Source organism: Molothrus aeneus, chromosome 14 (genome assembly GCF_037042795.1).
Source record: "Molothrus aeneus isolate 106 chromosome 14, BPBGC_Maene_1.0, whole genome shotgun sequence".
Classification (NCBI taxonomy): Eukaryota; Metazoa; Chordata; class Aves; order Passeriformes; family Icteridae; genus Molothrus; species Molothrus aeneus.
This window is the reverse complement of record NC_089659.1, coordinates 2,434,206-2,457,705: the sequence shown is the minus strand read 5'-3', so window position 1 is coordinate 2,457,705 and position 23,500 is coordinate 2,434,206. Positions and strand designations below refer to the sequence as shown.

Sequence of the window (23,500 nt, the reverse complement as noted above, 5' to 3'; positions counted from 1 at the left end):
TGTTATCCTGTCTGCAAGGCACTTTTGTACAGCAGAGGCTACCCAAAATCTTGTTCAAGTTCAACCACACACAGAAAATTAAAACAGGTGCCAAATGTTCATGCTTTATATTAAAGGAACACTTGAGTAGCTGGAGAAGAGGATAATACTGATTGTAAAGCCTGAGCAGGGTAGAGAACAGGTTAAAACAGCTGTCATCTCAGTAGTGAACAGATTTTTTGAAAAAAACAGAGGTTGTAGATCATATCCCTCATAAAATATTGAGAGAACTAAATATGGAATTACAGGTGTGGTCTGAGGATTTGTGAGTGATGCCTTAATTCATTGATCTGGGCAGGAGAATGGCAAAGGTGGTGCCTGTACCCATAAAGAGGAAAGGGTTGGTGGAGGCAGCACAGCTCCAAGTGTGATCCCAATAAGGGAAGTTTTAGAACAAATTCTGAGGGGCAAAAAACCTTGCTGAACAAAGAGGTGACCAGAAAGTGTCACAGATTACACCAGAGGTTTGTCAGAAGAACATTCTGTCAGATAGTAATTCTCTTGATGAGAAAACTAATTTCCTTACCAGACATGATAGAGTGGAGTTAATTACCTGGAGCTGCAACTCAAATCACTGAGTGGGAATGAGGAGATTCCTACCAGAATTCAGAGGGGGGTGTGGAGCAGTCTGGGGCAGGGGGGTTCTTTTTGTTTTCTTTTTTGTACATTAAATGCCATGTTGAAGAGGGCATTCCTTTTGTTCCACGAGTTGTCTGGAATCTGATCATCCCATGGATATTCCATAGTAGTAAGTGAATATTACATATATATTCACTTATATATGAAAGTGTGTTTGTATATATATATATATTTACATACTCCTAGGCATGTGCTGAGGGAATTGAAGGCAATGCCAAGCTTTTGTCTGTGCAGAGGACAGGACAGTGCTGCAGGGTCCCAGGATGGCTCAGGAGGGGAGGCACCACAGTGGGTCCATCTGGCGCCACCTCCCTGTTCCAGCAGAGCCATCCCAGAGCACAGGACACAGGATCGTGTCCAGGCAGCTCCGGAATATCCCCAGGGAGGAGGACCCCACAGCCTCTCTGCTCTCTGCTCAGGGCTGGGCACTGCCAGGGAAGTTCTTCCTATGTCCAGCTGAAACTTCCCGAGCATCAGTTCCGCTGGTGCCCTTGCTGGGCCGCCGGAGCAAAGCCTGGCGCATGATCCGACAGCTCCTTTTAGACATTTATGGATGAGCCGTCTCCTCCCGAGCCTGCTGAGCCCCAGCTCCCTCAGCCTTCCCCTCAGGGATGCTTCAGCCCCGCCATCACCTCGGCAGTCCCGGGTGTGCTGCTCTGCGGAGCCCGGAGCGGCACACAGCGCCCCGGGTGTGCCCACAGGGCTGAGAGAGGGGCAGCAGCACCGCGTCCCTGCCGTCCTCAGCGCACAGAGCCGGCGCGGGCGGGCTGGGAGGGGACAGCGAGGCCAGAGCAAAGCTCCCTCAGCCGGGTTGTGAGGGGACAGCGCGGCCGGAGCAAAGCTCCCTCAGCCGGGTTGTGAGGGGACAGCGAGGCCAGAGCAAAGCTCCCTCGGCCGGGCTGTGAGGGGACAGCGAGGCCAGAGCGAAGCTCCCTCGGCCGGGCCGTGAGGGGACAGAGCGGCCGGAGCGAAGCTCCCTCGGCCGGGCTGTGAGGGGACAGAGCGGCCGGAGCGAAGCTCCCTCGGCCGGGCTGTGAGGGGACAGAGCGGCCGGAGCGAAGCTCCTTCGGCCGGGCTGTGAGGTGAACGCGGCCGCAGCGCCGCTCCCTCAGCCCGAGCGCCACTGCCCGCCCGCCCCGCCAGGGGGCGCCGCTGCGCGCAGGCCGCTCAGCCGAGCGCCGAGCGCGCCGGCCCCGGGGCAGCCCGCGCAGCCGCGCGCCGATGCGCGTCGCTGAGGGCGGCGGGATGGCGCTGTGGCGGGGGCTGCGCTGCTGCCGCCGCGCCTTCGCCTGGCTGCCCGTGCTGCTCATCGCGCTGCTCCTGCTCTGGTCCTACTACGCGTACGTCTGCGAGCTCTGCCTCGGTGAGCGCCGCCCGCGCCCAGCGGGGCCCCCGCCTCGGGCCGTCCCTCGGTGCTGCCGGGGCCCCCGCGGAGCTGCGGACGGGGGGCGCGGCGGGCCGGGGACTTCGGCCGTTCCCCTTCTCCTCTTCCTCTTTCCCTTCTCCTTCTCCTCTTCCTCTTTCCCTTCTCCTTCTCCTCTTCCTCTTTCCCTCCTCCTCCTCCTCTTCCTCGCCTTCTCCACTTCCTCCTCGCTCTCCTCCTCCTCCTCCTCCTGCTGCCGTGTCCGCGGTGTGAGCGGGGCCCCGCGCCCGCCCCGGTGTCCCGAGGCTCCGATCCAAACACTTCAGTACGGGTCGAGTCCTGCTCGGGATCAGGGGGGTTCGGCCGTGCTGCCCCGCTTTCCGCAGGGTTTGTGCCGGGCCGGGCGGGGTGCGGGCTGGGGGTGCTGTCTGTCGGTCCTGGGCCCTTGTTCTGTGTGTCCCTGGAGCAGGGAGGTGGCGTTTGGGAGGCTGGGACGGTGATCCCACCGTGAAAGGCGGCGTTGCTGTGATTTGATAAGGTCCAGATGTGATTTATGAGCTAAACAGTAACAAACATCGGGCTGTGCCCTGCCGTACAATCGTTTTATGTTTGTATTCTGAAAAGGAAAGAAATAGATTATATGGAATCATACTCGGGCGTGGGGTTGTTACAGTAGCACAGAAAACACTACATTTTAGAAGAGGAAGCTTTATGCTGCTAGTAATTGTTTATTTAATGTAACAATTTAACTGTATAGTAAGTTGCAAACTTTCTTATGTTTGTTATGTCTGGTTTATTGTGCTATTGGAAAAAAGAGTTGTCAGCTCTGGTGAAGAGAAGAGCTGGAAGCTTGGATTTGTGCATTTGTGAGAAGGAGCTGTGACTCCTCAGGACAGAGGAAGGCAGACAAATGAAAGCAGAGGTCCCAGAAAGGATGGTTTGAGATGTTCCTGGGGCAGGAGCTGCCTTCTGGTGCTGCACAGCAAACTTCAATCAGGTGTTTGTTAGGGTTGGCAGTGCAGTGAGACCTGCTGGTTTTTTTCTCCATGGGAGCTAGAATGAAATGCAGCTTCTTTGGTCTGTTTTAATCAGCATCTTGGCAAAGTCCCCAAACACTTCATCACATTTATCCCATCTCTGAGACTGTGGGCTGTTTCTTTCAAGAATTCACATTGGATGATATCTCTGAGGTGCATGGAACTGTCATTAGAAGATTTGACAAAAAATGTGGAGTATTTTCCTGGAACACTGTCAGTCTTTGGAGATGTGCTGTGCAAATTCAGGAATACTGAGCAGGGGCTGATCCCAGGTCCCAGTGCAGCTGCTGGAAGAGGCTCAGGTGATTCGAGTGAGGTTTGGGTTGGGGCTGTGCTGCTCTGCAAGTGCTGGTTCAGCTGGCAGGAGCTCAGCTTGCTGTGTGGAATCACAGCTTAAATTCATTCATTTGCCCACACCCACCCGGTTTTTTTGCCCCGTTTCTCTCTCGTTGCTTTTATTTGTGTGTGGAGGAGTTTATCTATGCAGAAGTTGCAATGATTGAATTATTTCAGGATTTGAGCATGAACTGTTGGCCTGTGCTGTGACTTGCCAAGCAGGATGTTGTCTCTCTCCACGTTTCTAAGCCAGCAAGGCTTGCTGAGCTGGCTGCCTCTTCTCAGCTGCTGGGAGCCTGTAAATAGCGAAGCTTTGTCTGGAATCTGGATTTGCATTTTCAGCTGTGCCGAGCACTGGAAGTGCTGTGGGGGTGATGTCTGGGAGGCATCTCCTGATGCTCTTTGAGCTCTCGGTGCTGGGCTGGCCAGTGAGTCACAGGAGGAGGCCTCAGAGCTTGTTTGGCTGGTGGCTGCTGTCGCGGTGACAGCGATGATCCTCCACAGAACCTTTTGGATCTTTGTGCTCTTGGCTCAGGTAAATCCTTGGCCAGGCCCTGCTGCAGGTGTGGTCAGGAGGGAGCCGGGCAATGCTTGTGAAAAGCTCATCACAGCCTGACTGGCTGCAAAGCAAAGGAAAAACAGGAGGTTTCCTAACAGTCTTGTTTACCTGAAATTGAGTGGGCAGAGACACAACAAAGATTCGGTTTCTTTTTTCATCTACATCGCTCTGTGTCACAAAGCTTTGTTTTCCAAGCAATGCTCTATAGAAATATCACAGATATTTCTAACTGAACTCCCTGTTTTCAGTTCAAGAAAGCTGTCCTTGTCTCTTCTGTTAAACTTGGATGCTGGCTTTTCAGATAATGGATGGATTTTCAAACAGTCACTACAAGAAGGCATTGAACAATGCACCTTTTGCTGCTTGCTCAGAGGCCTTCTGTTGTTAGGAGGGGCTTTTCTCTCATTATGGTGGAGTAAGAAGGGGTTGTAAAATTTCTGCTGGTAGGTGGTGTAAAAACAATGAACTCACTGCAGTTGCTGACTTGGCCAAAGCTGAGAAATTTATAATTTTTAATCCTGTTGATGCAGAAATGCTTTGGAACAGTGCTTACAGTGGAGGGTCAAGACCACCTGAAGATCAGTAGAAAGCAGCTGCAAGTATGTGGTAAATGCAGAGACAGAGGTGCTAGAGGAGCCCTGGTGATCTTCTCACTGTCACCAGAGGATTGCTTTTATCATATTTCTAATGCAAAATATACGGAATATATTTTATAAGCAGGGAAAAGACAGCATAAGTACGAGTGAGTGAACATCTTGCTGTGGGTGTGTGCGTGAGTGAAGAGTTGGTACGGATACTTTTGGTTTGATGCTGAGCTGTGGGCTCTCTCTTTGCCTCTTGAATTTGAACATTTTTCCTAAAATGGCTGTATTTCACACAGAAATGTTAATTGTCACAAACTTCTCTGGGATTCATATTTCCTCTGTGGACACTTGTTTTTTTTCTTTTCCAGTGACTGTGAGCAACCCTGTGGAGAAAGGTATGTGTGATCATTTATTATTTGCCATGCACCCCTCGTGTAGAAGGACTCATAAATGTTCTGGCTGAAATATCAGACATATTTGCTGTTATTTTTTAAGGTACATCCTCTTTCAGTGTTTCCCCCTGTAACTGCCCCCTCCTGAGGTGCTCAGATGCTGCAGCTCCTGGGTGCACTGGGAAATGCTCTGTCTAGTCACAGTCTGGGCAGAGCATGGAAAGGCTCTGATCCCTCTGGCTCTTTCAGGAAGAGCTCTGTGTGTCTGTGCACACCCACACCCCTCTTCTCCCTTTCCCTTTCACATTTCCAGAGCTGATTTTACAAGCCAAACAGAAAATACTGGTTCCCATCTGCAGCCCACCTGGCTTTTTTCACTGTTCTGTTTGATCTTTCAGTGCAAGCTATTTTTGCTAAGTTTTCTCCCTCGGTTCTGGTGCCCACTAGCAGATCCTGAGTCACAGCACAGTAGGATTGCTCAGTGGCACTCCTGAGACCGGTGTGTTGGTGGAGGTAATGGCCATGTTCTCAGAATAAGGAGTCAGTGGCTATTTTAACATTTTCCTCCTTCTTTCCTGGAGGTGCTCTGGATGCTTTTGGCTAATCCAGGTGTTCTCTTGGGGACTTTCTTCTTCAGGGGTTGTGAAGGGCAGGAGTAGGTGTAGTGTAAACTGTTCCATGAAGAGCAGTGCCAGCTGACATTTAAAGATCCTCCAGATTGCTGCATCCAGTAAATTCCCTTTCCTCTATAGAGCAGCTCTAATGTTTGAAATTGCTACAGAAAGAGAAACTGCAGAAAGCAGGATGTTAATGACAGAAGAAAGTTAATTGTTGCCTAATCTGTTGGTGCATCTCCAGGTCAGCTTTCTCTAATGTGCTGCTAGCTGATCAACCAAATTAAACCTGTTGCAAGATTTATCTCCTTCCATAATAATTAAAAATGGCTCAACTCCACCTGTAGTGGAGCATGAGAATGACTTAGCTGTGATTCACAGCTCCTTCCCACAGTCCATCACATCCTTGGGAGATGTGTCCCATCATTTGCTGTCTCATTAGAAAATCTCACTGATGCATTTGGCCTTTTTTACCAGTTTTCACACAGGAAAAGAAGTGTTTTGACATAGTTAAGAAGTGTTTGAATTTTAGATTTCTCTTTCCAACTAGTTATTTTAATCTTATTTTCTAGAATTTGAAGCTTAAATGAAATGAGGAAATGAGATTGTTATTGCAATGAAATGATGTGTTTAAATAAAACTATCTTGTACCTTTGAGAATGTCCTATTGAGTTGAGTGGTAAAGAAATGGCAAATAGTCTGTGCAGCTGAAGGACAGCTCCTTTGGCTCCCTGGCCATGGAATGCCTGCTAATGCCAAAGGCTCTGGAATCAGATTTGCACGTTGAACTGAGACTGTTCTGACATGGGCTGGTTTGCAATTCTTCCTCAGTAATCACAAGCCCTGTTTTGATCAATTTGAGGGAAGTTTTCCTGATTTATTGGATCAGTTGTGGCAAATGTAAAAGATGTTTAATTAGGCTTTTCCTGGTGATGTAAAGCTCACATCATTTCTGCTCTCACAGGAAGAGCATGGTGCAGGAGTGGGCAGTGCACTCTCTGCTTCCCACTGCTTTTAGCAGCAACTGAACCCCAATACTGGGAGGAGCAAAATTCACCTTTACCCAGCTCAGCACCAGCCAGATCTGCTGGGCTTGTGCCTGGGATGTGGGGAAGAGACAGGAATCCTGTCAGTCCCAGGGATATGGGGTTGTCACCTGCCCTGTGGGACAATTCTGTGGCAGCTTCATCTTCCTCTCCCAAAGAGTGGGATCAGGTGGAGCAGGGGAGGCTCTGAGTTTGGTCACTCCTGAGCTCTGGGGTGCTGCTGACCCTCAGCCATGAGGTTTAGCTGGACTGCAATAATGGGTGGCACTGGATGGATATCTGTATTTTCCTTTTTCCTTTTTTTTTTTTGACTTTGTTGTGCAAAATTTGAATTATGCCCATTGTGGATGAAACCTTTGCTTGAGAAGTCATTACTCTGTTTCTGGTTTTTTTTCTTTTCTTGTTTTGTTTTTAGTGGCCTATCTTGTAGTATTCCATATTCTCTTTGTGCTCTTTGTGTGGACATATTGGAAGTCTGTTTTCACTCTCCCAATACAACCAGGCAAAAAGGTAAGAGAGCCAACACCTTTCATTCCTTGAAAAAGAGAAGCACAGATGTTAAAGAGAACTCAAAAATCCTTCAGTCTAGTTCATCTGAAGAGGAGAGTCAGAGGCAAATGTCTCTTAATTCTTTTCAACCCAATATTTACTTTGTCACCTTGCTTGGATTAGTAGATTTACCTTTTTTTCACATTTTGTTTTACCTCTCTATGAAATAGCAATAAAACACTCAGATTGAGGCAACAAAATGAGGTCAATATTTGTGTGGCACTCCAAATATATTCGGCCTTGCTCTGATCCTGATTACAAGAATGTAAATTTATAAATAACAACTACTTCCAGTTTTAAAAATTTAAAAATATAAAGGTTCTTGCTCACTAGAGAGGTGCTGAATGTGTTATAAAGATGAGTAATGGTATTCATCTAGGGCAGCAATAGGAGCAATTCTAGTAAGTTGTTTTATGAGCCTTAATTTCACTTTTTCATTTCTTATTGCTGTGTCTCTCAGTATTCTGGCTCTCCAGCACTCACTGCCTCCCTTTGTCTTCTTAACAACCACATTTCCCTCGGCATTAATCTCAGGAGCTGGAGGTAAAAGCGTTTCCAAAGCTGTGTTTGAAAGGCTCCTGTAGTGAAAGCTCAGTGGTGCCCGTGGCTGAGCGCTGCTCTGGTGCCCTCTGCTTGCAGTTCCACATGTCCTACGCTGACCAGGAGCGCTACGAGAACGAGGAGCGGCCCGAGGTGCAGCGGCAGATCCTCGCCGAGATCGCCAGGAAGCTGCCGGTGTACACGAGGACAGGCAATGGAGGTGAGGACGGGCAGTGGAGGTGAGGACGGGCACTGTAGGCGAGGACGGGCACTGGAGGTGAGGACGGGCACTGGAGGTGAGGACGGGCAGTGGAGGTGAGGACGGGCACTGTAGGCGAGGACGGGCAATGGAGGCGAGGACGGGCAGTGGAGGTGAGGACGGGCAATGGAGGTGAGGACGGGCAGTGGAGGTGAGGACGGGCAATGGAGGCGAGGACAGGCAGTGGAGGCGAGGACGGGCAATGGAGGTGAGGACGGGCAATGGAGGTGAGGACGGGCAGTGGAGGTGAGGACGGGCAGTGGAGGTGAGGACGGGCAATGGAGGCGAGGACGGGCACTGTAGGCGAGGACGGGCAATGGAGGTGAGGATGGGCAATGGAGGTGAGGACGGGCAATGGAGGTGAGGGCGGGCAATGGAGGTGAGGATGGGCAATGGAGGCGAGGACGGGCAATGGAGGTGAGGGCGGGCAATGGAGGTGAGGGCGGGCAATGGAGGTGAGGACGGGCAATGGAGGTGAGGACGGGCAGTGGAGGTGAGGACGGGCAGTGGAGGTGAGGACGGGCAATGGAGGCGAGGACGGGCACTGTAGGCGAGGACGGGCAGTGGAGGCGAGGACGGGCAATGGAGGTGAGGACGGGCAGTGGAGGTGAGGACGGGCAGTGGAGGTGAGGACGGGCAGTGGAGGTGAGGACGGGCAGTGGAGGTGAGGACAGGCAATGGAGGCGAGGACGGGCACTGTAGGCGAGGACAGGCAGTGGAGGCGAGGACGGGCAGTGGAGGCGAGGACGGGCAGTGGAGGTGAGGACGGGCAGTGGAGGTGAGGACGGGCAGTGGAGGTGAGGACGGGCAGTGGAGGTGAGGACGGGCAGTGGAGGTGAGGACAGGCAATGGAGGTGAGGACAGGCAATGGAGGTGAGGACGGGCAGTGGAGGTGAGGACGGGCAATGGAGGTGAGGACAGGCACTGGAGGCGAGGACGGGCAATGGAGGTGAGGACGGGCAATGGAGGCGAGGACGGGCAGTGGAGGTGAGGACGGGCAATGGAGGTGAGGACGGGCACTGTAGGCGAGGACAGGCAGTGGAGGTGAGGACGGGCAATGGAGGTGAGGACGGGCAATGGAGGTGAGGACAGGCAATGGAGGTGAGGACGGGCAGTGGAGGTGAGGACGGGCAATGGAGGTGAGGACAGGCAATGGAGGTGAGGACAGGCAATGGAGGTCAGCCCGGCACAGACCCCAAACCCACCCAGTCCCACCCCAGCAGCGCAGGCTGGCACCCAGAGCACCCTGCTGAGCCACAGCATTCCCAGGCACCCTGCTCTCCACTGCTCACAGCAAAACCAAAAAAAGCCTTGAACCCTCTGATTCAGTGCAGTTCCAGGTGCTGCCTTTGAGAAGCAAGATGTTACCCTTTGGATTTACAGTCCAAAAGCCCACATGTGCTGTCTGTATTTAGAAATAGCAATAGAATAATCAAATCTGTCATAATTTTTACTTAAAATGGAGTCTGGCTTAGGGATGCAGCACATACTTCTGTGATCAGTTTTCTGGACTGTGTTCAGTGGTTAAATGCCTGTTGCACTCCCTTCACAGTTTAAAGAAATCTGTGTTCATACTGGAGGCTCTGACCTGCTTGTTTCTGTCAGGCAAACCAAAGAAGCAGAGAACTGGAATAAATAGGGAATTGTCAAAAGGAAATGTAGGTAGTCTGAGTAAATATGGATGGATTCAGCTTTGGTTTGTCACTTTGGAGCTGGCTGTATGAGTTAGAGCAGGTTTGGGATAGATGTTTGGAAGGAATTCCTTCCTGTGAGGGTGCTGAGGCCCTGGAACAGGTTCACAGAGCAGCTGGGGCTGCCCCTGGATCCCTGCAATGTCCAAGGCCAGGCTGGACAGGGCTTGGAGCAGCCTGGGACAGTGGGAGGTGTCCCTGCCATGGCAGAGGGTGGAATGAGATGAGCTTTAGAATTCCTGCCAGCCCAAAGCCTTCCACGTTTCTATGATTTTGTGCTTTCACTCATTGTTGCCCCATCTGCAAGTGTCCTTCAGAATGATGAGTGTTGCTTACCTGATTGTGACCTGCAGCAAACACCAGGTCACCTGCTGAAGTGAGAGAGGAAAGAAAAAGAATAGTTAGGAAATGAGCCCAGTATCAACTAAGACATGAAAAAAGAGCACTTTTCCACAGTTTTGTGTTCATTTGTCTCTGACTGCAGGGATTCGGTTCTGTGACAGATGCCAGCTGATCAAACCTGACCGCTGTCACCACTGCTCTGTTTGTGCCATGTAAGTCATGGGCTGTCCTTCACTAAGTACAGTCACCACAAGGTTTTGGGAGTGGGCTGCTCCTTCCTGTGTCTGTTTACACAAAAAGGTTCCCCAGGCTCTCTGTCCCAGCTGCAGCCAGCAGTGCTCCAGGGCAGGAATCATTCTCATGTCTCTATCTCCATAAGGACATTGCTTGGTCTTCAAACACTAAGAAATGTTCCATCTTAAAATTATATCTGCCTTAAAAAACTTAGAGACAGCATCATTTTGAGTATCTATAGTGTAGAAACCTCACAAAAATCAAAGTTTTGCTGTTGATCTGCAGTTGGTAATGAAGTACCAATTAAAAATCTTCCATTTTTCTTTTTTGTCCTTTTGCAGGTGTGTGCTAAAAATGGATCATCATTGTCCATGGTATGTCCTAGATAACTGGTTTGTGGTTTTCTGAAAGGAAAGGTTACTTAGATATATTTCTGTATTCCTCTCATGTCTGTATGCCTCTCACATTTTAGGCCATCCATCTCTTTAGTTTGGGAAACTTATAAAATAATTGCACTTTGAAATTGCCTGAAATAAAATTTTAACAAATCATTCACATTCGCTCCATAACCCATGTGTAAAAATGCTATAATATTGATAAAGTTTAAACCCCAACTGCTAATTCACTCATTAACTATTATGCAAATTTGAAAAGAACTCCAGCTTAGCCTTTCCTTTGGGCTCTCTCAGTGTTTCAGCTGCACTTGGGGTGCTTCCAATAAAAACAATTGCACATGGATTGTTTCTGGACTGATGATAGTCAGAGACAGTCTGTGCAGAAAGCTGCATGGAATAATTGAGCTTTACACCTTTCAGAATTGCTGCCACTAAATTTCTTAAATTCCTCCTTTTTTTAAAAAAAAAAAAAAGGAAGATTTAAGAATTCAGAAACGACACAAACATTTCCCTACCTGAACCTTCCTGCTGATCAAAATTGGAGAGGATTTTCCAAACCTGAGTTCTGACACAAACACCCTCTGGGGTTTTTGTACATCCCCGTGTTCCTTTCTAGAGTTGTCCTGTGCATGGAGAATTCCAACCAGCTGTGGGGTGAGTTGGGCTGTGTGTAACAAACAGGCAGGGCTGAGGTGGCTCCTGAGGTTTGCAAAGGAATAAAGCAGCACAGAACTCCCGGCTCAGATTTCCTTGGCGGACAAGAGGCAGACAGGAGGAACGAGCTGCTGCCTCTGTGACCCATTTAGCTGTGGTACCAACCTTAAAGCAATTCCAAAAGTCGGAGCTGTGCTTCTCCTCGGCCCGCGGGAAGGGTTGGAGGGAAAAGCGGAGCCACGGGTTCTGTTCCCTTTCGGCCACTAAGGGGAGCTGCTCGTTGGCAAATTCGGTTGTGTGACCCAGGGCTTCCAAACCCCCCAAAACTGGTCCGTGCTCTTTGTGTTACAACCACCGTGTGCTGCACCAATCCTGATTTCAACTTTGCTTTTGTCCTCCAGGGTGAATAACTGCATTGGATTTTCTAACTACAAATTCTTTCTACTGTTCTTAGCCTATTCTTTGTTGTATTGCTTGTATATTGCTGCAACAGTCTTCAAGTATTTCATTAAGTATTGGACAGTAAGTCATGAAATCCGGTTCCTTTTTCATCTCCCGTCAGTCTCGTGGGCTTTAGTGACTCTCGGTGCTCTGTTGCCCTCAGGCAGTGGAGGGGCTGCATTTTCCTGGGAGCTGTTTCCTGGGCCCTTTGGGACTCCACCTCCCGTTAGATGCCCAAAATGCACAAAGCAAGAAGCCAGGAATTTCAGACTGTAGATTATTTCTGGCAGAGAGGTCCTGTCCTTTCCCTGTCCTAGTGTTTGCATGGGTGTCCCTTGGAAAGTTTGGCATTGATGTGTAAGGTCCTGGCAATGATTTGTACATATTTACTGAAAAGAAAAAAAGGGGTCAAAACCCCTTGTTCATTTTCTAACCCCCACAGGCCTCCTTTCTCAATTTAAAAACAGTGACCCAAAGGAGGCTTTTATCCAGTAACTGCTGGTTGTTTCTATGCAAGCAAGGCCAGCTGACAGCTCCAGTAAGACACTGGCCCTTGGTCTCTGTTTCTGTCCCCTGTGCTCAGTACCTGTGTATGTTTGTGTTTAGGTACCTTTGCTGTGCACTAATTGTTCCCCACACTCAGCAAGGCACAGCCCTGAGCCCTGGATGTCCCCAGAGCCTGCCCGTGTCCCTGCTGGGCACCTCTGGCACCTGGCTCTTGTGCTGCAGAGGGAAAGGAGCCCTTCTTCTGCCTGGAGTGTCCCACTTGGCTTTTAACCCTTCCCCATCCATCTGTGCTCAGTTCTAACACTCCCCAATAGCTGCAGATGTGCAGGGCAGCTTTCTCTGGGCTTACCTTGAGCAAGGTGCAGAATTTTAATGTATGCACAGGAACCTCAGCAGAACTTAAACAGGGCTTCAAGAGCTCCCACCTGCTCATTTCCCCAGGCACAGGGTGCTCCTCATGCCCACCTGGGCAGCTGTGGTGGGCTGGCTCAGAGCCATACCAAGGGTTAATAACACCCCCCACTCTTTGTGCTGTGGTACAGGAGGGGAAATGAACCACATTCATTTCTTTGTCTCTTTTTGCTTTATTTAATAATGTTCACTTTTGTCTGTAAAAGTTTGAGAACTCCCAAGAGGAGTTTTAGAATTATATTTCTAAGTACAAATAATTTCCATCTTGAATTTGTTCCCATCACTTGCTCTGTGTTGCTTTCCTTTCCAGGGTGAGCTGACCAATGGACGCTCCAAATTTCACATCCTTTTCCTTCTCTTTGTGGCAATCATGTTCTTTGTGAGCCTCATGTTTCTGTTTGGCTACCACTGCTGGCTGGTCAGCAGGAACAGATCCACTCTAGGTAAGGCTCTTTGGTCTCTTCCTTCTAGTAAGACACACCAAAAGTGCTGTAAGAAGGAAAAAAAGAGAAGAAAAAAGGCATTTGTTCTATTTCTGTACATTCCTGCTGGTTTATGAGGGGAGGAAGATTTAAGATCTTGGTACAAGCTGCAGAAATTTGTCACTGCAAATGAGCTGCATTTATTAGCTGGTGTGACAAAAGCTTTGTTAGGGAAACCAGAGCCTTAATGTGTAGAAGTCCAATTATAAAAGTGTTATGCATATGTAAAACTGCATTTGCTGTGAAATGAGTGCAGCTTTTCAGGAATAATGGTTTATTCCTGTACTGAGGTGCACCCCAATCAGCTTGGTGAGCTTGGGAAACACAGTGTCCATCCTCACTGATAAAGGCAAAGAAGTTGTGACTGTGAAATCAAAGAAATTCTCATCTAAAATAGCATCATTTTGCCAAAATTTCTTTGCCTTTCCTTAGATAAATGTTCAACTTTCAAAGCTTTTGGGATAAAGTTTTGTAACAAAACAGACACTATCAAGAGAGTGCAAATATTCTGATTTTATCAAGTTATTTACTTCAAAAGTCATTTCATGGGGCACTGAAGCTCATCTATCCCAAAACATCAGACCTGTGCAGCAGCTGAGAAGGGAGATCAAACTGTTCCTAAGACACTCAAGGTTCTTCTCTCCCTTCTTTTCTTAATTTTATGCCCCACCAGAACCCAGAGCTTATTTGCATTTGTTTATCCCTAGAGCTTGTTCACTCTAACATTAACAAATGAGGGGATTTAAATCTGCAGTGCCACTTCTGGAATATGCACTGAACACCAACCTCCTTCATCCTGCAGAGTTTTTTACCTAGCAACTTTTACCCTCTGAATTTCATCAGTTCCACAGGAAGATCTTTTAACCCCATTCTCTGGATGAAACCCCTTGTGGGTTGCTTTGACTGTTCTCTAGGTTCAGTTGCACAACCAAATTCCTGCCTTCAGCTGGAAAATCTTTACAGGCTTTGCAAAATGGGAAGAACATGATTTTGAAACTCTGTAGTGCTGTGTATCTATAATCTGTTAAATCATGTTGTCTTTAGATGGTTACAAGATGCACAACTCTTTCAGAGTGTTTCTATTGATTTTTATTTTCTTCCACCGAAATTGCCTCTGTTTGCAGAGGCTTTCTCAGCTCCAGTGTTTCAAAATGGCCCAGATAAAAATGGATTCAATCTTGGCTTTGTGAAGAATCTCCAGCAAGTGTTTGGGGAAGAAAAAAAGCTCTGGTTGCTGCCTATTGCCTCTAGGTAAGTAACCCTGCTAAAAGCTGATGTAATTACAGTTTTTCAGTTTGTGTACAGGCTTTGGTTACAGGAAAATGGGGGTTTTATGTGTCTTTCAGTAAGAGTGGGGCCATTTCCTGTTGGGTGTCACTCAAACACAAGTGAGATTTCTGCCCTGAAGAATCTCTGGGATAAATTGATCAAATTTATATCTATTTGTTTAGTTTTCATAAATGCTTTCCTTAGTTCCCCTTCAGTTCTAACTGCCCACAAGTTAATTTTTCCAGGGCTTTTTTTTCTGTATTCAAATTACTTGATCAAATTAACATATTTACCTTCTGCTAAAAATTACTGGATTCCAGGCCACAAGTTTCAACTTTTGTACTCCAGAGACCTTGAAAAAATTGAGAACCAAAGTGAAAAACAAACTCGGTGCTTTTCAAGCTTGAACATGATTTTAAGTAAACATGGGAAATACTGGCAACAGAAAACTTTGCAGGAAAAATGTAGAGAAATTGTCATCTTTTAGAGTCCTTGCTGCTTTTGCAGTGTCCCTCTGTCCCTTTTCCATGCAGCCAGGGGGATGGACACTTTTTCCCCATGAGAACCTTGAGTGAAGCTCGGAACCCTCTCCTGACAAATGAGGAGCAGTGGGAAGAGGATGGAATAGATGAAGAGCCTCAGGGTAAGGAATCAGTGCAATTAGTTGTCCTGACCTACAGCGCCAATAAATGAACTATAAGAGATAATCAAATAAAAAAACTGTGTTGCTTAAGTCCCTGAGAAGCTGGGAACTGATTAATGAGCACAGACTAAAGATAAGCTCTGCTTTGGAAACAATTCTTTCTTTTTTTTAATAATTTCTACTTGCAGGTGAATGAACTTAAAAGGTGTTTCAAGGGTTAGGGAAAGTGAAGTTGCCACAAACTGAGAGTATTTACATGTAAATGTTGCTGCATGCAGCCCAGTTATTTGGGATGTAAAGTGGTGCTGCAAGGAGGAGAATATTTAGATTTGTTGAACTGTATTTGTCCTGTGACAGTGTGTGAAATCAGGCATGCAAACACTGAGTTCAGGGATGCATTTAGGAAGCTGCTTTATACTTTGTCCAGCTTTATTTCCAGAGTAAATTTACCTGCTCTCCCTGCTTGGTTCTATACATTTTGGTACTTATACAAGGTAACACAAATGAGTTTTTAAACCAACAAAATTGGCTTTAAAATAGCAAACTATGGCATTTCTGTGAATTTTTAATGATGCTTAAAATAACTCCTTTAGGAATGAGTCAGAGCTTCTTCCAATTTTTACAAACTTTAAATTCCATGAATAAATAATTAATTCTTCCATATGAACACAGTGGCAGTGAAGTGATTTCTGGCTAGATCAGACCCCAGACTATGGTCTGGAGCTTATATGAAGTCTCCCAATTTATGGAGCTTATAAAATAAGTGACATTTCCAGGCAGTTGAACTGGATGAGCTGTGGGTCCTTTCAACTGAAATATTCAAATTCTCTCTTACACAACAGAGGTAAACCAGTAAAAGTGTCTAACCAGAAAGACCTGAAATGTTCCATTAAAACTGCAAGACCTTTATTTGTCTTTTTGGCCTCAAAGCTTGTGACTCGGTTATGAAATAAATAAAGCCAATAATAATCTCAGTTAAAAACAGCTGTTCAGTTCTCTCTGACAAGTGCTTGTCTATTTTTGTTTGTAATTATCCTTAAAAACACAATCCCATGCTTAGTGAAAAATGTATTCTCAGTGAGAAAACCAGCTTTATTTGCCTCTAACTGCTTTGGTTTTCACAGGTTCTGGTGAAGCCTCATCCCTTGCCATAGAAAGGGAGACATAGCAGTGTGAGAGCACAGTGGTGTAAAGCTGCATCAGAAAGGTCAGTGTTTCTTCCTTTATTTCCCTCAAAGCCACTGCTCTGCAGGGACTGGGGAGGTGATCTTGAAAAGGTTTGGGCTTTAGCAGAAAAATATTTCTCCAGAAAAATATTCTCCAGCTTGCCCAGAAATCCCTTATTCAAGGGGCCCTGGAGGGCAGCAGAGGCTCTCAGAGGCCCTGGGCTGGGTGTGGCACAGGTGACACCAGAGCCACCAGCGCTCTGTGAAGGGGAGGACACCAGCCCTGCAGCTCCTCTGGAAAGCATGGCTGGGACAGTGGCAGGATGGAAATTCTGGGGCCTGTGGGAGGTGTGGGAAGGTGCAGGTAAGGTGTTATCTGGAGCTGAGCACAGCCAAGTTGCAGCTGGGGATACAAGGGAGTGCCCTGTAATGTCACATCAGCTGTCACTCCTCTCCAGGCTTTCCCTCCCCCTGGAAAAGGTGAGTCCCACACCAGCTGAAGCAGGTGCTGCTTCCAGAACATTCCCTGCTCTGCCTCCTGCTCTGGCTTGGAGAACAGGGGAGATGCCCACACACGTCCTGCCCCAGGCAGTGAGGAGGGCACAGTGTCCTGCTGCCCCAGGGCAATGGAACCGATGGGGTTCCAGCACAGCCCCTGCTGGCCCAGTGGCAGGAGGTGCAATTGCCAGCTGGGCTGTGCCCCTCCCAGTCCCAGGGCAGGCAGTAACTGTGAGGCAGGCACTGCAATCCCTGCCTGGCTCCCCTCCACACTGCTCAGTGGGCTGCTGGCACATTGTAGGAGTTTGCCTTGTTGCACTTAGAAAAACCCCAGAGTGTTCTTCTGTGAGGGCTGCATCCTGCCATCCCACCAGGGCAGGCAAAATCAGCATTTTCCTGTTGTTCTTCATGGCTTTAAAGTGACTCCCAAAGCCCAGATCAGCCCTCAGTCCCTCATAACAGCAGTGCTATGGTTGCACATTTGTATTTCTTTAAATTTCAGCTTCTCTCTCAGGAGCCAACACCCCTTCTCTTGGCAAGGACTTCCGTTTTGAGGGGCAGAAAACAGGTGGATCTTCAAGATGAGAAAACATCCTGAAGTATTGTCTGATGGGAATCTGCATTCCACAGTGCTTCTCCAGGAATCCTGCTGTCCAGATGTCCCAAGGCTTTATAAATTTAAGTTACAGAGTTAACAGAACGATTTTACAGAGTGATTGTGGCCAGTCTTCTTTGGCCTGCTCTCTTTATTTTATAAATACTATATATTTTTTATTCCAAATAGGTACAAATGTTGATGCGAGTGCGTTTCCGAAGGCCTTTTCATTTTGCAAACATCAGGGACTCGAGCTCTTGAAATTCTTCCAAGCCATAATATTCTTGGGGATGGTTATTTATTTTGAGGCTGATTCTCCAACCTTCTCTGACAAGTGGCATTTTCTAATGTATTTAAATTCTGAGTGAGTTCAGCTCAATGCAAGACAGACCCAGTTAAATCTGGCACTAAACTGGGAGCTGAATGTAAGAGTGTTGAAAGCAAAAGTGCTGAACATGCACATGTACATGTGCAGCTGTGAGTGAAAATAAAATATTCACATTGCCAGTATCAAGATTCAAGAATATTGTGGCCATAGATTTTTTTAAAAGGTTTTTAGGGGGGATGTTATTTTCCTTGAGTTTGGGTTATAGTGTTCTTGCATCCTACTTGTAGGCTTCTAAAATGCAAAAGGGAACTTCAGACAGTCCAGTTTGCATTAATTCCTAGGGTTAAAGCATCATCTCATTCCTGGATCAGTGTTTGATGGAGATTTGTGTGTTCATGGAGTCAGAAAGGAAGATGTGAATTTGAAATATGCACTGAAAGTTTGGCTCCAAGAGTCATGTTTGGAGTTTCACTCCACAGGGGTGGCTTTAGCCCCAAAATGCTGAAAACACAATTGGGATATTGAATTTTTTCAGACTTCTTCCCAGCTCAGTGCACTGACTGGCTTCAGGGGTTTCTGCACTAAGAGGTGATCAGATTTGTTTCTGCATTTTGCTGCATTTACAGTCAAAGAGCTGTATCCCTGTTTCTGTTCTGGGGAATGGAACTGAGACTTGGCTGGCTGGATTATGGATATTTTTCTAGACTTGAGTCCTTTTTTTTTTAATCTGCATGATTCAGCCCAGTCCATCATTCTTGTTTGAATTAGGTGCATGCTAAAAGTATTGGTGTATTCCCTCTAGGATCATTTAGTACCATTTTCTATCCCATTATTGTGTTTGTTATCAGCCCACTGGTGTTGGCAGTGACTACAGGAGCAGCTGTGCATGGCAGGAGAAAGGAGCTGATGAGTGAATTTGGTGATGGAGGCTTTGCCTACAGAATAAACCCCTTTTTTCCTCTGTTCCTCTGCTGCTGCTGCTGCCACAGGGAATGTGTTGTGAGCCAGGAGAGCCTTGCAGAGGTTCCTTCCCTAAGAGAAGGTGTTTCACTCCTGGCTGTTCCATGCCCTGGGATGGAATTTTGTCCCTCAGCCTCTGCAGTTTGTGTGGAGCAGGCAGTGCTGACCCCCCTGGGATGTCTCACTGCTGAATTGGCTTGTGAGGGGCTGAGGTGGGCTGGCCCGGGCTCCTGTGGGTTTGTGTCTCTCCTCAGGGTGGCCCAAACACTGAAAAGGCTCCTGCTTCAGCCACCTGAGCCCCATCTGTTGAGTGGCTCTGTCACCAAACGGCTGCTGAGTGCTGGAAGGGTTTTTCCTGTCAATCTAAAGCTGCATTTCTGATGTAAATCTGGTGTTGGGCCTTGTGCTGTGTGTGATGCAAGGTGACAGCTGAATTAATCCCCTCATTCCTGGCAAAATGTGCTCTGGAGGGGGAGCTTGAGAGGATGATGGCAGCTAAACACAGCCAGAATTTAGCACCTACAGAGGTGCTATTTGTGCCTTTAAAAAGTTTAAATTCCTGGTATATCAAACCAGGAAGGTGATTTGGTGACGTTCTGTTTCATCCTGCCAGCTGAAGTGTATTTTTCCAGAGCTTGTGTGGATTTACAGGAGTTTTCTGAGCAGGTTCTTGTGCCCTTCCTGGGTTTGGCTCTGGTTCCAGCCCTGCCATTATTTGAGTTGTTTCTGTGCCAGGCAGCAGCAGCAGAGCTCCCCTGCCTGCTCCTGCTGCTGCTCTGAAAATCAGGTTTTGTCTTCTCATACTAAGGCAGATATCTTTGTGATGGCACAGGTACCAAGCTCAGATTGAGAAAGGGTTTTAAATGTTTCCAAGTAACTTTTATTCAGTCACTTTTCTTGTAATTAATTATGGTCATCTCTTCCCTTTCCTTTAAAGCAGCTCAGCCTCCCATAGCTGGAACAAACTCTTGTTAGAACAACACAAAGTTTATCACTTCAGAGCCACTTCTCAATATCCACACATCAGATGCTGGAAAGCTTAATGAAATGTGAAACAAGCCCAAAAGTTGTGTAAAATGAGGCAGAACAAAATGGGAAAAACCCACATGTCTGAGTGAGCAGCTCCATTTTGTTTCCTTCTGCTCACTTAAGATGATATCCTTATTTTACCCCTGGCCTTTGTCCTTTTTATGCTGAGTAAATGCACTGGAGAACAGAAATTCCTCAGGCTGCTGTGGTCACTCTGCAGGTGGTGACAAAAGAGAGAATATTCAGCCCAGTGTGTGATAGATTCCTTTAACTTGCAAATGGCTCTTCAGGGGTAACCCCCTGCAGCACCTCCTTTGTTTTCCATGCCCTGATCCTCATCCAGAGGCTCTCCACCATTGTCACTGACTGTAAGGGCTGTGGCATCAGAGCTCTGCCCTGCCTGCCCCCTCCATGCCAGCATTCCAGAATGGGATTCATCCCCCAGTCCCATCAACAGCAAGGACACTGCAGCTCTGGGAGCTGGCCGTGATTCCAGCTCATCCTGTGTGGATCTCACACTGCCTGTGCTGATGGCCCAGCATTCCAGGTACACCTGAGCCCTCTGTGTGCCAGGAGCAGCCAAAGTGTCCCCACTGGGATTGCCAGCAGTGTCACTGTCACCCTCTGGGTGTGTGCTGTAGGTGCAGCTCCGTGCAGGGAACCTGGAGAATTGAGGTTTGAGTGTCAGTTCTGGTGCTCCTCTCCAGCCTGGAGCAGCAGGGGAACTGTCCCCACCCCTCCAGGAGCTGCTTTCTCTGCTCACCACTGGATCTGCACTACAGCTCTCTCAGCTTGGAGCAGCTTTTCCAAGTGGTCTCACCATGGGAAAGGAGGGAGCTCTTTTGTTGGACTTTCCTGGGATGCCTCCATTGTTATCCCTCTACTCCTGGATTCATCCTCTAGAATAACTGACCACTAACAGCCACTGTCACCTCCCCCCTTCTGTCCCCTTTCCATTTAGGTACAAAACCCCAGACAGAGCATCACATTGATGTTTCTCTGTGTGCAATTGTCCTAAGTCCAGCCCTGGGCCAGCAAGTCCTGCCCAAGGAACCTGGACTTGGTTTCTCCTGCTGACTGGAAGTTTTTGGAGTAGGATAATTTTGTTTTCCTTCAAGCAGGGAGCACTTCTGTATGTTAGAGGAGGCTGTACCCAGTGTGTGTGGGGTGCAGCCACTGGTGAGTCAGGAAGCTTCCAAATCACACTATGCAATGAATGTTTGCTTCCTGGGCCCAACAGGAATGGATTCAGCAAAATCCACACCAGCTGCAGCTCTGGAGTTCTAGATGCTGGTCTGGACTGAAAGCACAACTTGATGCAAAAAGTCTGTCATGTGATATGAATGTAAAATGTAAAAGGGGAAAAAAAACCCTATTTTTCCCCTGAATTTAGCTATGAAGAATGATGTACTGAGCAGTTACTCTGTGCAGTTACTCTGCTGAGCAGTTACTCTGTGCAGAGCTGAGGCACTCATGGAAGGGTTTAATTAGCAGGGGAAGGAGCCACTGCTGACCTTGTTTATTAAGCCAGAACTAATTAACTCAAAAGGGTCATGTTTTCATTTCAGTGACTCCTGTGGTACAGATTTCTGAAATGGATCCATAGTACTTGAAAATACCTCAATTTTATTGATATTTTTCCAATTCTATCAGCTTCTGCTTTATTACAGAACACTTGCAAACCTGAACTCACCTGACCTGATCAGATGATTGAGGTCACTGGAGGTGTTTGCATGGCAGAGGGGCTCTGGTGTGGCAGACCCTGCACTGGCTCTGCCATGGGCTCTTCCTGCCCAGTGCTGCATTCCCTGCCCTGCTCACAAGCACCGAGCTCACACCCACTGCTGCTGCAGGGTTTTAGTCTCTGGTCCTTTTCCCATCCCACTTGGAGCATTCCCTCTTCCTCCTGAACATGCAGTTAAATATTTTCAGCTTTGAGCTGCTTGTGCTGGTTTTTTGGATACTGTGAAGGTGAGTAGGTGTCATTTTATGCAGTTGTGCCATGTATTTTATTTGTAATTATTCTCTGTTTGTCAGGTATTGGTTTGTGGTTCCCATCATCAGGCCCAGCTGGCTTTGCTTAGAGCAGGATCCCACCTCCTGCATTTTCTCTTTCCTAAAGCCTCATTTCTTCATTCTCCAGCTTCCATTTGGGATGTAAACCTTGTGAAATAAAATGTAAGTTTACATTTCAAATACAAGCCTGTAAGTTGCTCATGCCTGCATGCTCCTTAAAATACTATTTTTTTCTGTATGAGGTTTTAAGATTTACAGCAGCATTTGTGAAACTTTAGTGGGTAACAGCCATTGTAAAAAAAAAAAAAAAAAAGAAATCATGCTAAGGAGGGGGGGGGAGAACCACAACCCTAAAAAATCCAACAGAAAGGACAAAGGGATCATCTCTGCTTCTTATTCCAGCTGTGCTTGAAAAGAAATGGCTGCTTGCATGCAGTGCTGCCAGACAGCCCTGGGACATGCAGGTAGCTCACCTGACAGCTTCCCTGCTCTTTCAGTACTTCCTGAAGCACTTCCTTGGGTTGAACCTTGCACTAAATCCCACAGGAAACCTGAAAACCAACAAAATCAGCCTCCCCCTCTCCTTTCTACCCTGGGGAAGGTGTGTGCACTCCCTTCTCAGCACTTCCCTCTGGAAGAGAAACAGAAGGCCAAAGTGAAAGTGTTGGTGTGTTATTCCCCCACCTTTTTCTGGAGGATCTGGGAGCCTCCAGGCTGTGTCCTGGAACTCTGCTGATGCCATGAACTGCTGGGCTGGTGCAGGTGACCCTCCCTGGGAGAGAGCAGGCTGAGCAGGTGGAGCTGTGCTTCCTCTGCTCTGATGTAGCTCCATCCTCCTTGGAATTAACTACACTATGGAATGGCTTCCTGCTGTGCTCGTGGAGCTACTCACAGTGACTCCACTGCTGCAGCAGGGAACTTTGGGCTAGGAACACAGCAAGTAGGAAAGGTCTTGTAATTTTATAAATGTATAATCTGCCTGCTCAGATGGCTGCTCCTCATCTGAAAATGCTGTTTGTGGTGCAAAGGGGTCCCTCAAAGATAGAACTGAGCTGAATCTCAGGATCAGAGAGTGGCAGAGTCGTGGTGTTGTCAGTGTAGCAGGAGGGTTTAATGTCATCCCAGAAAAGCCAGGGGCTTTCACACACTGGAAGATGGGGCTGGAGCAGAGCCCCACTGCAGGGGCTGCTGGGGGTCAGGGGAGCCCTTTGGGAGCTCCCTCTGGGGCAGGATCAGCACTGCCATTGCCATGGGGCTGCCAGAGCTGGGACACAGCAGCAGCCCCTGAGTGGGAACAGCATCCAGGTGCTCTTAGGAGCCCAGCATGACCCGGGGCTGGCAGTGTTCCAGTCAGAACTGCTGCTTTAGTGCACATCCCTGCCCCCAGTTCAATGGGAAGTAACTATTTTGCAAGGAATCTCACACCAGGATTGCTGCCCACCCTTGGGGTGTTGTGTTCAGGAGTTTAATGCTGCTGCTGCTGGCATTGAGACTTTTGATATCAAATGGGTTTTTACAGAAGCCTTGGATACTCATTTTTACTGTCAGACCAATGCTCTGACTATGCTGATGCTCTGTGGAGTTTCACTGGCATTTTCCAAGTGTTTGTACAGTTTCTACAGCTGAATATCCTGTATGTTCTGCTTTGTTGTTTTTTATTATGGTTTATACTGCACTGCAGGCAAGGACTGCATTAAAACCATTTTTGGCTAATTCATTAGACTTGTGAATGGTTATTTCCTATGCTCAGGCTAAACATTCCCTCTCTGGAAGTGTTACACAACTTTAATTCACTGGAATTACTGCTTGGAACAAGGAAGGTTCTTTATCTGTGACAAAAAGATTCATTGGTGTGGGCAGCCCAGACCCCAGCACTCCACTC

General features: G+C 47.6%; 1 protein-coding gene across 1 annotated transcript; it reads left to right on the top strand.

Annotated features, from left to right (window-relative positions):
• The first annotated feature begins 1,899 nt into the window (after window positions 1–1,899).
• Window positions 1,900–23,335, top strand: ZDHHC15 (zinc finger DHHC-type palmitoyltransferase 15). Its single transcript, XM_066559306.1, has 12 exons — window positions 1,900–2,041; window positions 4,926–4,952; window positions 7,025–7,119; window positions 7,798–7,918; window positions 10,133–10,202; window positions 10,566–10,598; window positions 11,675–11,795; window positions 12,943–13,075; window positions 14,239–14,365; window positions 14,917–15,026; window positions 16,151–16,233; window positions 17,193–23,335. Exons 1-11 carry the CDS (start codon window positions 1,900–1,902, stop codon window positions 16,192–16,194), a joined length of 1,023 nt encoding a protein of 340 aa, XP_066415403.1. The 3' UTR covers window positions 16,195–16,233; window positions 17,193–23,335.
• Window positions 23,336–23,500: the final 165 nt, after the last annotated feature.